The sequence below is a fragment of the Mustela erminea genome, chromosome 16 (genome assembly GCF_009829155.1).
Source record: "Mustela erminea isolate mMusErm1 chromosome 16, mMusErm1.Pri, whole genome shotgun sequence".
Lineage (NCBI taxonomy): Eukaryota > Metazoa > Chordata > Mammalia > Carnivora > Mustelidae > Mustela > Mustela erminea.
Window position 1 is genome coordinate 84,508,796 of NC_045629.1, and position 10,886 is coordinate 84,519,681.

Sequence of the window (10,886 nt, forward strand, 5' to 3'; positions counted from 1 at the left end):
AGGAAGAGAGAGGGAGGGAATCACCAATGGTTAGAACTCAGAAAGACATGGGAAGTCTTGGGATTAGAAGAAAATCACACGACACCCTCAAAATCCTGGGAAGAAATAGTTTTCAACTTAGGCAAACTTTTGTGGCTCGCTACACTAACGAGCAGACGTAAGAGTAGACTAAGGACCAATGGGCAAAGACTCCCTGACTTCCCAGGCTCTGTCTCAGGAAACTTGGAGGATATTCTTCTTCAAACAAAGGGGGAGGGAAGAGGAGACTGAGGGATCCAGTCAGAGGAGGAAAGGCGCGCTCCAGGATGCTGGTACAGGAGCAACTCGTGCTGGCGGCTGGGCCACAGGCCCAAGAATACACAGCCTGCGGCAGAGAGCTGGCATGGGGGCGGCTCCAGGAAAAGAGGAAACAGAGCAGTCCATTGTGCAATGACTCTCAAGTATCGAGAGGTTCGCACGTCTGGGTCTGCCGGAGAATCTAAGAACGAGTTAACGAGATGTGTACAGAAAACTAAGCAAACAAACAAAAAAGGCAATGATTAACTCCAGGCAAAACAAAAAGTTGTGCAAGAAACCAAATATAACCCTAGGACAGCTTGTTCTCTGCTGAGACCTGCAGTAATGAAGCTGTAGTAATACATACCAAACCGGGACGATGCTGGGTCAGGACCCTGAGGCCAGTGACCCCCCTCTTTGCCAAGGACACCAGCAGGGGACACCTTATGTAGAAAAACCAATAAAAAGCAGTAAAAGCATGTGCAGCTTGGGAGAGATGGATTTTACATGCCGGAAGAAATAGCTAAGAGTTAAATCTGGGAAGGATCAGACTTGGAGACTGTATTGATCATTTACTGTTGGCTTAAAAAAAAAATTCCACTTTTAAAATGTTATGTGTGTAACTTGGATAAAAGTTAAAATGAAAACCTCATTAAGCATGACTAAATGAAGCAATGATAGTATTGATACTTTTGAGTTCAGTTTAATGGGTACACAACCTGTTATGCACTTGACACTCCAATTGTTTAAGACAGCATCGGGATTTCCAGCGAGACTTGAATGTTACTGTAGGTTTGTTAAAGTTGAAGGAGTAACTCTGTAGGGTATTGGAGTGTTTAAGACAACTTAAGATTCACTATGTTTGTACATTTAATTTATTTGCTACACCTTGGTAACTTTGTTTTGGGTTTTGGTTAGGGTGATGTAGCAGGTGGAAAACTGATGCTCTCTCTCCAGGATGTCCACGCCCTAACCCCCAGAACCTGTGACTGTTACTTTACATGGCAAAAGGGATTTCCAGACATGATTAAGGACCTTGTGATGGGGAGATTATTCTTGATTATTCAGGGGGACCCAACCTAATTACATGAAGCTGTCCTGGCTGCAGAAAACCACAGATGGGTCATGAGAAAGACTCAACCGGCTGTTTTTGGCTTTGAAGACGGAGGATGAGTACATGAGCCAAGGAATGGCGGTGCCTATAGAAGCCAAAAATGACCTTCAGCTTATAGCAGGCAAGAAGATGGGGACCTCGGCCTTACTGTTGCAAGATGAATTCCTGGCCAGTGCCCCTGCCGCCCCTGACACTCGCAGGCCAACAACCTGAAGCAGAAAATGGAAACTTAGGCAATAGTTTTAGGCTCACCTAGAACCTCCAGAAAGGAATGCAGCCTGGCTAACGCCTGGAGAGACCTGTACCAGACTTTTGACCTGCAGAACTACAGTAAATCTGTGGTATTTTAAGCCACTAAGTTTGTGGTAAATTCTTCTAGCAACAACAGAGAAGTAACACAGTGGTGAGCTTTCCTGGTTTGACAACAGACATTCTTCAAAAGAAACCTGAATGCAGTAAGTTCATGCAATTTAAAATGTTGAAGACCGCTTCACTCAACCTAGGAGACAGAGGGGAGGCGGTCGGGAGGGACGGAGGGAGTGGAGTGGGAGACGGGGAGTCGGGGCTGCCGTCCTCGGGACCGGGGACGCAGCTGCCACAGGAGGGCCGAGTGACTGTACGTGGGGGGCAGTGAGTTTGAGAGAAAGCACAGTGAGAGCAGGGGGCGTGCCTGAGCCCGCGGCCTGCGGGTCTAGCAGTGTGGGAGGAAAAGAGCTCTTTGGAGAGGCTGTGGGGGCCGCAACAGTCTGCGGACGGTGCGGCAGGTCCCTGTCCCAGAGCAGTGGAAAGTCAGAGGGGGTCTCCAAGGTGGGTCTACGCTGGGCAGGGGCTGGAGGGCTGTGCAGGAGCCGGGTCAGGCTGGGGACTCATGAAACGTCTGCCATCTGCTTCTCCTGCCAGGTCGTGGCCCTGCCCGGTGCCCAGCATTGTGCCTCACGCCTGCAAGTATGGTACCCAGGGCTTGATGGGGGGTTCCCAGGGTGGGTCTGTGGTTCCAACAGGGTGTGGAGCGCTGCCCTGGGCAGGCATCTGTCCGGGACTGATCCCCCAGCCCCAGCACGGTGGCTCCCTGCAGCGCAGCCTCTCCCGTGCTGAAGGCTCGATCACCCACCAGATGTCTTGGGGTGAGGGAGAAGTCTTGGCCAGGAAAAACAGGATATGAGAAGGAATTGTGAGTTGTGCAAGCGGGCTAGGTGGGAAGATCCTGATCCGGACAACATGTGGGGCCCAACTACTCCCCTGAGCCCCAACCCAGGCTCCTTTGCCCCCGATGGGCCCCCAACCCACCACCCTCCCCACCCCACTCCAAGGCCTCCTTGAAAGCCATGGAAGGCAGAAGCTCCTCACTAGCCAGCATCTGGTCATCAGCCCCCAAGCACGTAAGCAGAGGTCAGCCCCTGGTTCCCTGAGCCCTGGGCCAAGGCTGAGCTTCCTCATGTGGGAGGCCAGGGCTGGTCCCCAGGGACTGAGCTGCGAGGTCACGGCTGAGCTCCAAGGTACTTGAGGAAGGTGCTTTCCAGGAAGGCAGCCAGCTTGGTCCGGTCATCCTGCAGGGCGGGAAGGAGGCATGGGGTGACAGGGGTGCAGACTCTGCTGTCTCTCCCTCCCAGCCTGGCTAGGGCAGCCCGCACACCTCGTGAACAAAGCCGTAGTGTACCAGCTCGGCGGCGAGGTCCTGGGCACTGTCAGCTGCAGCAGGGACATGGTCAGGGGCGGGACAGAGGAGTGAGGCCACCACCTGTGCCCACACCTGCACTCGCCCCTGCCCCAGGCCCCGCCTGGCCTACTTGGGAGCAGGTCATAAGTGAGCTGCCTGTGCAGCCGGTCCTCCAGCACCAGGAGCAGAGTCAGCTGTGGAGGCAGGAGGGTGTGCTTGGCTCCCAGAGTCCACCCAGCAACCCCAGCTGCCTCCCCCTACCCTGCTCCTCGGTGGGCCCCAGCCCCTGCCCTGCTCACATGCCAGCGGGCCTTGTCCTCGCTTCTCTCCAGGTTGCACTGCATCTGGATCACCTGGGGACAGGGTGAACCAAGGTCACCCATGAAGGCCTGGCCTCAGCAACTGGCGGCAAGTGCAGAGGCAGACTCGGGGCCCCGAAGGGACAGTAAGGACTGGCAATGGGGGCAAAGCTCTAAAGAGAGCCTAAGAAGCAGATTCACTACAGGTGGCCTGGCCAATTCAGGAACACTTCTAGAAGGGCGGACACCAAGTCTGGGCACTTGGTGGGGAGCAGAGCTGCATCAGGAGAGAAGGAGGAACGTGGAAGGGACGGGCCGGCAGGGGAAGGAGCAGAGGCCGCGCCGGCAACGCCAGGCCTCGCGACACCTGGGGGTGAGGCCGAAGACCCCCACCATCTCTGCGGGCAGCTCCGGCTGCGAGGACATGAACCCTGGCTGGAGGGAGGTGGGCGGCCGGCTCAGCATCCGGGTAGGAAATGGGGGTGACCGAGATCAGGGTGGAAGCCGCGGAGACACACCCAAGGCCAAAGTCAGAGCCTCTGGAACCCAGTAGGTATGGACATGGAAAGGGGGAGTGGGGCTGAGGCTGACCGGGGCAGGCCTCTGGCCAGGAGGGAGCCTTCCAGGAGGAGACGTTGGGGGAAACACAATGTCTGGGAGGCCTTGGAGGATGCACTGGGACACAGACGTCAGGGAATCAGCAAGCCGGGATCAGCAAGCTGGGGACATCAGAGAGGCCCACGCAGGTGAGATTCCCGCCTGGCGGCTGCTTGGACCCAAACAGGAACCCGGGCAGGGCCGGGGGGCTGGCACCAAGGAATTCAGGAAGGGTCTGCAGGGGGCAAAGAGCCTCTGAAAAAGGGGGTATCCTAGCTCGTCTCCATCTCCTACCCCCAACATCAGGGTCAAACAGGACCTGGTTTCTGGCAGCCTGGAGGAGTGCTGGGCTGGGAAGCACTCAAAGCCCCTGGCAAGAGACCCCTCTTGGCTGTGGATGGGCTCAGTGCAGCAGGAGCCCAGGCTCACCTTCCTGGTTTCAGAGTCAAAAGGTTCTGGCGTTGGGGTCTTGGCCTTCTGGGCCTCCTCTGGGGGCGGGGCCAGCACGCGGGGCAGCCCCAGGGGCCGAGCAGCCGCGAAGTTCATCAGCGGGTAGATCCCGTTCCTGGGGATACACTGGGGTGGCTGGAGGCTCAGGCCCTGCAGCGCCTGGTTCCCCAGACTCACCGCAGCTCTCACCTGACATCCTCCAGGAATTTGTCGAGCTCCAAGCAGGAGACCTCCGAGTACCTGGCATAGGTGGGGGGGGGCACGTGAGAGGCAGCAGCCCCCCTGCCCCGCTGGCCAGGGCTGGCCATGGGGAGAGGGGAGGCCCGGGGGAGGGGGCGCCCCATGCTCACCGCCACTGCCGCGGGGGCCGGGGCGGCCGGGGGATCTCGGCCAGGACTGCGTGCAGGTCCACTGCCTTGCTTTTTTCCTCCACCACGTTCTCAGGCATGAGGTCTGCAGGCGGCAGGAGCACACCAGGTGCTGAAGGGGGCCCTCCCGCACCCGGAGCCCAGGCCCCCGCCGCCCTGCCCGTCGGGCCTCACGCTGGTGCTGGATGACACAGTGAGCCGCCAGCAGCTTCAGCGAGTGCACCTCAAAGAGCACGCGGTGGAAGAGGAGGTTGTGGGCAGACGGCCGCTGGCTGGGGTCCCGCGCCAGGCAGGAGAGGATGAACTCCTGGGGGTGTGGAGGGGGAGGCCAAGGAGGGCGCACAGTGAGGGGAGCAGGGCCCTGAAGCCCCCAGACCCCAGGGCTCCGGAGGGCGCACAGTGAGGGGAGCAGGGCCCTGAAGCCCCCAGACCCCAGGGCTCCGGAGGGCGCACAGTGAGGGGAGCAGGGCCCTGAAGCCCCCAGACCCCAGGGCTCCGGAGGGCGCACAGTGAGGGGAGCAGGGCCCTGAAGCCCCCAGACCCGAGGGCTCCGGAGGGCGCACAGTGAGGGGAGCAGGGCCCTGAAGCCCCCAGACCCCAGGGCTCCGGAAGGCGCACAGTGAGGGGAACAGGGCCCTGAAGCCCCCAGACCCCAGGGCTCCGGAGGGCGCACAGTGAGGGGAGCAGGGCCCTGAAGCCCCCAGACCCCAGGGCTCCGGAGGGCGCACAGTGAGGGGAGCAGGGCCCTGAAGCCCCCAGACCCCAGGGCTCCGGAGGGCGCACAGTGAGGGGAGCAGGGCCCTGAAGCCCCCAGACCCCAGGGCTCCGGAGGGCGCACAGTGAGGGGAGCAGGGCCCTGAAGCCCCCAGACCCCAGGGCTCCGGAAGGCGCACAGTGAGGGGAACAGGGCCCTGAAGCCCCCAGACCCCAGGGCTCCGGAGGGCGCACAGTGAGGGGAGCAGGGCCCTGAAGCCCCCAGACCCCAGGGCTCCGGAGGGCGCACAGTGAGGGGAGCAGGGCCCTGAAGCCCCCAGACCCCAGGGCTCCGGAGGGCGCACAGTGAGGGGAGCAGGGCCCTGAAGCCCCCAGACCCCAGGGCTCCGGAGGGCGCACAGTGAGGGGAGCAGGGCCCTGAAGCCCCCAGACCCCAGGGCTCCGGAGGGCGCACAGTGAGGGGAGCAGGGCCCTGAAGCCCCCAGACCCCAGGGCTCCGGAGGGCGCACAGTGAGGGGAGCAGGGCCCTGAAGCCCCCAGACCCCAGGGCTCCGGAGGGCGCACAGTGAGGGGAGCAGGGCCCTGAAGCCCCCAGACCCCAGGACTCTGGTCCTCGGGGGAGTCTTCTGGCGGGAAGGGGCGAGGGCGGGCCTACTGCTAGCAGCCAGGCCAGGACCCACATCTACAAGCGGGACCGTCAGGCCCTGGGTCCAGAGCTGGCCGTGCTCTACTCCCTGCACCGCTCGCAGAAGTCACGGGGGGTCAGTGCGGTCACCTGCAGTCCACAGAGAAGCCTGCACTGCGGACGGAGGGCGGCAGCCCCTGCCCTGAGGTTCTGGGCAGGGTAGGGAGGGTGGGGAGTGACGGTGCTGGGCAGAGGGCCGGATCAGCCCAGGAGGTCTGTGCAGCCCAGCATAAACCCACAGACACTCCCCTTGGCTGCCTCAGCTCAGGCCCAAATCCAGAGATGCCCTGATGGGTCCATGCCCCAGCACCCCCACACATGTCCTCTGCTGCCCCCCAAATCAATTCTGGCTTCACTTCTCACCAGCCCCATCCAGGCCCCATCACTTCTGACCCTGATCCCCAGAGGCCACGTGGTCAAGTCAGATAGCCTAGACAGACGTGGACACACCCTCCACCCCACGTTCCCTTTGCCCCCTCCCCACCACAACCCCAACCTAAGCTGCGGCCGCGTCACCTCTAGCTGGCTTCCTGGAGGCTTTAAGCCAGGGACTCGGAGTGGAACACTGGCTCCACCCCTTATCCCAACGCCTGAGCCTCTCTGAGCCTCTCTCTTGTCTCCAAGACGAGCATGACAGTAGTACTCCCAGAGGAAGGCTCTCTCTAGTCTCTCCTTCCTTAGAAGGACCTATAGGGCCTGCAGGCCTGAAACCCCATAGGCACCATGCGTCAAGCTGTCATTGGGGGTGGGCCTTGGTGCAGGGGGGCTGGCTCATCCCTCCGCGGCACTGAACCCCCGAACCTCCCGCCTGTCCTCAGCACCACACCGGCCCTACCCGGGACCCCTTGGAGCCAGGCAGGGGGGCAAGGCCAGCTGCTCACCCGCATGTTGGGGTCGCTCAGTGAGTGCCTAGCACGAGTAATGGCCTCTTCTGTGACCCGGGTGTCCCCATTGGCTTGGATCTCCAGCACAGCCATCTATGGGGCAGGGTCAGGTCAGGCATGGAGAAGAGACGCAGGGTGACCTAGCTGGGTGGCCAGGACGCCCCTGGGCTGGTACCTCCAGTGCACACATCCCAAAGGAAAAGATGTCCACAGCAGTGCCATCAGCAAACTCTGAAAGGGGAGAACAGATCAGGCTGGGCGGGGGAGATTCTCAACAGCGGGGCCTCCAGTCTTAGGACTCACCGCCATACTCCGGCGGGAAGAAGTGCAGATTCCGGACGTCCTCCCGCTGGGCACGGACTGGGCTTCGCAGATCGCCCGGGAGCGCTGAGGACAGAGCAGACGGTGAGCAGACCAGGCAGCCCCGTGCCCGCCAGCCCCCTTGGGTCCCCACGCACCACTGGAGAAGACACGGTGCCACACTGCACAGGCCGCCACAGGGAGGAAGAATAGGCGTCAAGGTGACAGGGCGTTGGGTGTCCTCTGCCCCTGGCTTCCGGCAGCCCCCCTCCCCCACCAATCCCCCCCAACCCCGCCAGCACCGGAGCCAATCTTGATGAGGCCGTTGTGCTGGATGAAGATGGTGTCACTGGTCAGGTTGCCATGGATGATGGGGGGGCTGCACGCATGTAGAAAGCTGCAGGAGGGAAGGGGAGTGGGTGCAGTCAGGTGGGGGGGGCACCGCCGGCATGGGGGCATGGCAGGGGCAAGCCCAGGCCCTCACCTGAGCGCGGACAGGATCTGTGTGCACCAGCGCTTCCAGGCCTGGTGGCGGATGGATTCCATCGGACCGGTCCGGAGGGGCGGCCGGGCCTGCGCTGCTCAGCCACCTTGCGTCCCTGCCCCGGCCCCCGCCCGCCCCTGTCCCCAGAGCTGCCCCTCACCCACACCCCTGATGCAGCCCCAGCCCTCTCCCCATACCCGGGCGTTCATGGCCTTGTGGTTTTTCTTGGTCTTTTTGAGGAACTGCTTGAGGCTGCCCGAGGACACGTACTCTGTGATGAAGACGACCTGCGGGGCGGGCGGGCTCCGCCAACTGCAGGTGGGTCCCTGCCATCCCCCATCCTCCACTCCGGCGGGCTGCCCCCGCCCCCCACGCCCCGGCGCCCAGTGCCCGTGGCTCACCCGCGCCCGGGCTTCTGAGGCATCCAGCCAGTATTTGTGCAGCTTGACAATGTTGGGGTGGTCCACCAGCACCAGCTGCTCAAACATGGTCTGGATCTTCTCCTGGGAAGGGGGGTGCGGTCACGGGGTGGGGGGGTGGGGCCCGGTCGCTCAAGGAGTGGGCAGGCCTCACCTCGTGGGCTGCGAAGGCCTTCCTATCCCCGAAGTGCAACTCATTCCACACCACCTCTACCCCCTCCTCTGTGTCCATGGCCAGGAAGGTGCTCTGGACCCCTGGCATGTTGCCCTGGTTCACCTGGCAGTGGGGGTGGGGGACATGAGTGTGCTGATATGTGTCAGGAGACAGAGTGGGGGCTTGGGCTCTGCCTACATCCTTGGAGCGGACAGCAAGCATGGGAGGCTGGCCCTCAGCCCCTCCAGGGGACTGGAGGAGGGGTGGCCTCTACGAGTCAAGTAGGGGTATCTAGGGGCTGGGCTGAGGGGGTTTGGAGGTTTCAGGGTATTCAGGATGGTCTTCATGGGTCTGGTGGCAGAGGCATGGGGAGGTGGTCCTGGGGGGAGACTGAACCTTAGGGAACTGGGGGTCCCTCAGCAGGGCGTGGGGACCAGGCCAAAGGGATCCAAGGGCCAGCCAGTTAGGGGGCTGCCTGTGCAAGGCCCCGGAGAGATTTCTGGCCTCCTGGATTGCCCAGCGCTCCCGTCGCCACGCGTGTCCTCCTCGGCCCCTCCGCGGGCGGTGGGCGGCGACCACCCTCTCCGCTCCCCGACCCCCCCGCCCCGCCGTGCCCACCTGCTCCCGCCGCTTCTGCCAGCGGCCGCACGGGCTCTCCTCCAGGATGTCGCTCTCGTCCTCGCTCTCCTCCTCCCGCTCCCGTTCCCGGCCCCGCCTCGGCGCCGGCTCTGGGGCCGCCATGGCTCAGCCGGCCCAGGCCGCCGCCCTCCGTGGGATCCGCGGCCCCACGCCGCCGCCGCCGCTCCCCGCCTGCCCTGGCCCTGCGCCCAGACGCCCAGGCGGGAGCGGAGCCGCCGGCCGCCGCCTCGAGCCCCCACGCTGCTCCTGGAATTGGGAGACGCGGCGCGCGGCCGGCGCGGGGAGGAACCCGCCCGCCCCTCCCGCGCCGCAGTTTCGGGCCGAAGCCCTAATGGAGATTCCGAGCTAAGGGCCGAGCCCGCGCCGCGCCCAGCCCAGGCCCCGCCCATTCCCGGGCAAAGCCCCGCCCCGGACCCGCCCCGCGGCGGAGACCCCGCCCACCACTGCCCCGCCCTACGGCGGAGGCCCGGCCCACCGCACCTACGGCCACGCCCCACGACAGGGCTCGCCCCAGCAGAGCCCGCACTCGCGAGCTCCATCCCTTAGGAGTCCCCCTCCCTGGCCGGAGTTCGGCCCTCACCTGACTAAGGCCCCGCCCCACAGAGTCCGTCCCGGTCGGGGTCCCGCCTGTCGCACCTAGGGCCCTCCCCTGGAGGTCCTGCTGGGGGCCTAGGCCCTCCAGCGCCTGCAGGAAACCTGCGCTCTCCGCTGCGGGGACAGCAGTCCCCAACACCAGCCTGACTCCAGCGACCCGACCTCAGGGCTTTGGGTGCCCGCCTGGAGCCCGGTACCTCGTGTCCTCCCCGGGCGCTTGGCCACCTGCGTGGGACCCGGTCCGGGGCTCCGGGAAACGTCCCCGCCCAGCTCTGGGAGCTGAGCGTTCCGCCTTGCGTCCCTTCCGGGCCTCCCCGTCACGCTCGTGCCACACGCAGCCCGGAACCCAGCCCCAGACCGCCTTCCAGTCCCCAGGCATCCCCCTACCCCAGGGATCAGGGGGGACGGTCCTGAAGTGACAAGGAGCAGGCTGACCAGGTGATTTTAATTCATGGTCACAAGCGTCCCACCGCTGGCACTTGCGTTCTTTTCCGTTCATTTGCACGTGTTTACTGTCCCACACTCCGAAAAGGCAATTTCTTCCCTTCTCTTCCCTTTCTGTTGACACAGAGGAGGCCAAAGTGGGGAGCACCCCACCTACTGACCTGCAGCCCCTTTCCCTTCAGGAGAGCCCTTGTCACACCCTCTGCCCATGTCAACAAGAGATGCTCTCTAGAATTCTTGCCTAAAATCTCCCTTTACCCCACAGTCCCCACTGCCTTCCCATGGTCTCACTCTCTCATACCTGCTGAGTTCCTCACCCACCCTTCATGGTGTCTTTCTAAGGGGAAAAGCGGTGCACACATGTGTCTTCTCTTTATCTCCAACCCGAGCCCTCAACTCCTACTCCATCTCTGCTCAGTGTCACAGCCAACAGGGACCCCCCCCCCCCGGCCATGTTGCCCCAGATGACTTCTCACCCCTCTACCCCATTCTGCTTTCATCCGCATGTGACCCGTGAGCTCATCAGGGCTGCTGCAGCCGCCTGTCCCGCGCCCCAGCTGCCACCCAGCACCAGGAGGCACGACCAGGGTATCCCTCAGCTGCACACAACTCTCTCTGTAGCAGAGAGGGAGACCGGGAAGGATGTGCCCCGTGTCCCAAAGAGACACACTTCAATTAAGGACAGAAGTTCTAGAACCTTCCGGGGCTCACACTCTAAGACCTGCACCATTCACACACACTATTCTAAGTGCAGCTCCGTGCTGCCCTACGTTTGTTCCGTGGTTCTTAAAAAAAAATTGTTTACTGC

The 10,886-nt window shown here is 62.7% G+C and overlaps 1 protein-coding gene across 6 annotated transcripts; it reads right to left on the reverse strand.

The window, feature by feature from the left end:
* Nucleotides 1–833: 833 nt before the first annotated feature.
* Nucleotides 834–9,429, reverse strand: NRBP2 (nuclear receptor binding protein 2). Of its 6 annotated transcripts, none has more exons than XM_032316282.1 (18): nucleotides 9,020–9,429; nucleotides 8,402–8,524; nucleotides 8,230–8,331; nucleotides 8,026–8,115; nucleotides 7,829–7,869; nucleotides 7,647–7,741; nucleotides 7,503–7,526; nucleotides 7,348–7,431; nucleotides 7,220–7,275; nucleotides 7,042–7,137; nucleotides 4,936–5,068; nucleotides 4,744–4,846; nucleotides 4,583–4,633; nucleotides 4,373–4,508; nucleotides 3,347–3,400; nucleotides 3,169–3,241; nucleotides 3,024–3,079; nucleotides 834–2,937 (listed from the first exon to the last, which is right to left on the reverse strand). In XM_032316282.1, exons 1-18 carry the CDS (start codon nucleotides 9,140–9,142, stop codon nucleotides 2,869–2,871), a joined length of 1,509 nt encoding a protein of 502 aa, XP_032172173.1. In that variant the 5' UTR covers nucleotides 9,143–9,429; the 3' UTR covers nucleotides 834–2,868. The 6 variants fall into 6 exon arrangements, with proteins under 6 accessions (XP_032172173.1, XP_032172174.1, XP_032172176.1 ...); XM_032316283.1 differs by having other exon boundaries at nucleotides 3,178–3,241; nucleotides 9,020–9,428; XM_032316285.1 differs by lacking the exon at nucleotides 7,503–7,526 and having other exon boundaries at nucleotides 3,178–3,241; nucleotides 9,020–9,428.
* Nucleotides 9,430–10,886: the final 1,457 nt, after the last annotated feature.

Coding starts and splice junctions, on each gene's coding strand:
- NRBP2 (XM_032316281.1), bottom strand. CDS start 9,142: ATGGCGGCCCCAGAGCCGGCGCCGAGGCGGGGCCGGGAACGGGAGCGG. Junction 7,432..7,502: donor GCACCGTGTCTTCTCCAGTG/GTGCGTGGGGAC, acceptor CTCTGTCCTCAG/CGCTCCCGGGCGATCTGCGA. Junction 4,634..4,743: donor CGGCCCCCGCGGCAGTGGCG/GTGAGCATGGGG, acceptor CACCTATGCCAG/GTACTCGGAGGTCTCCTGCT.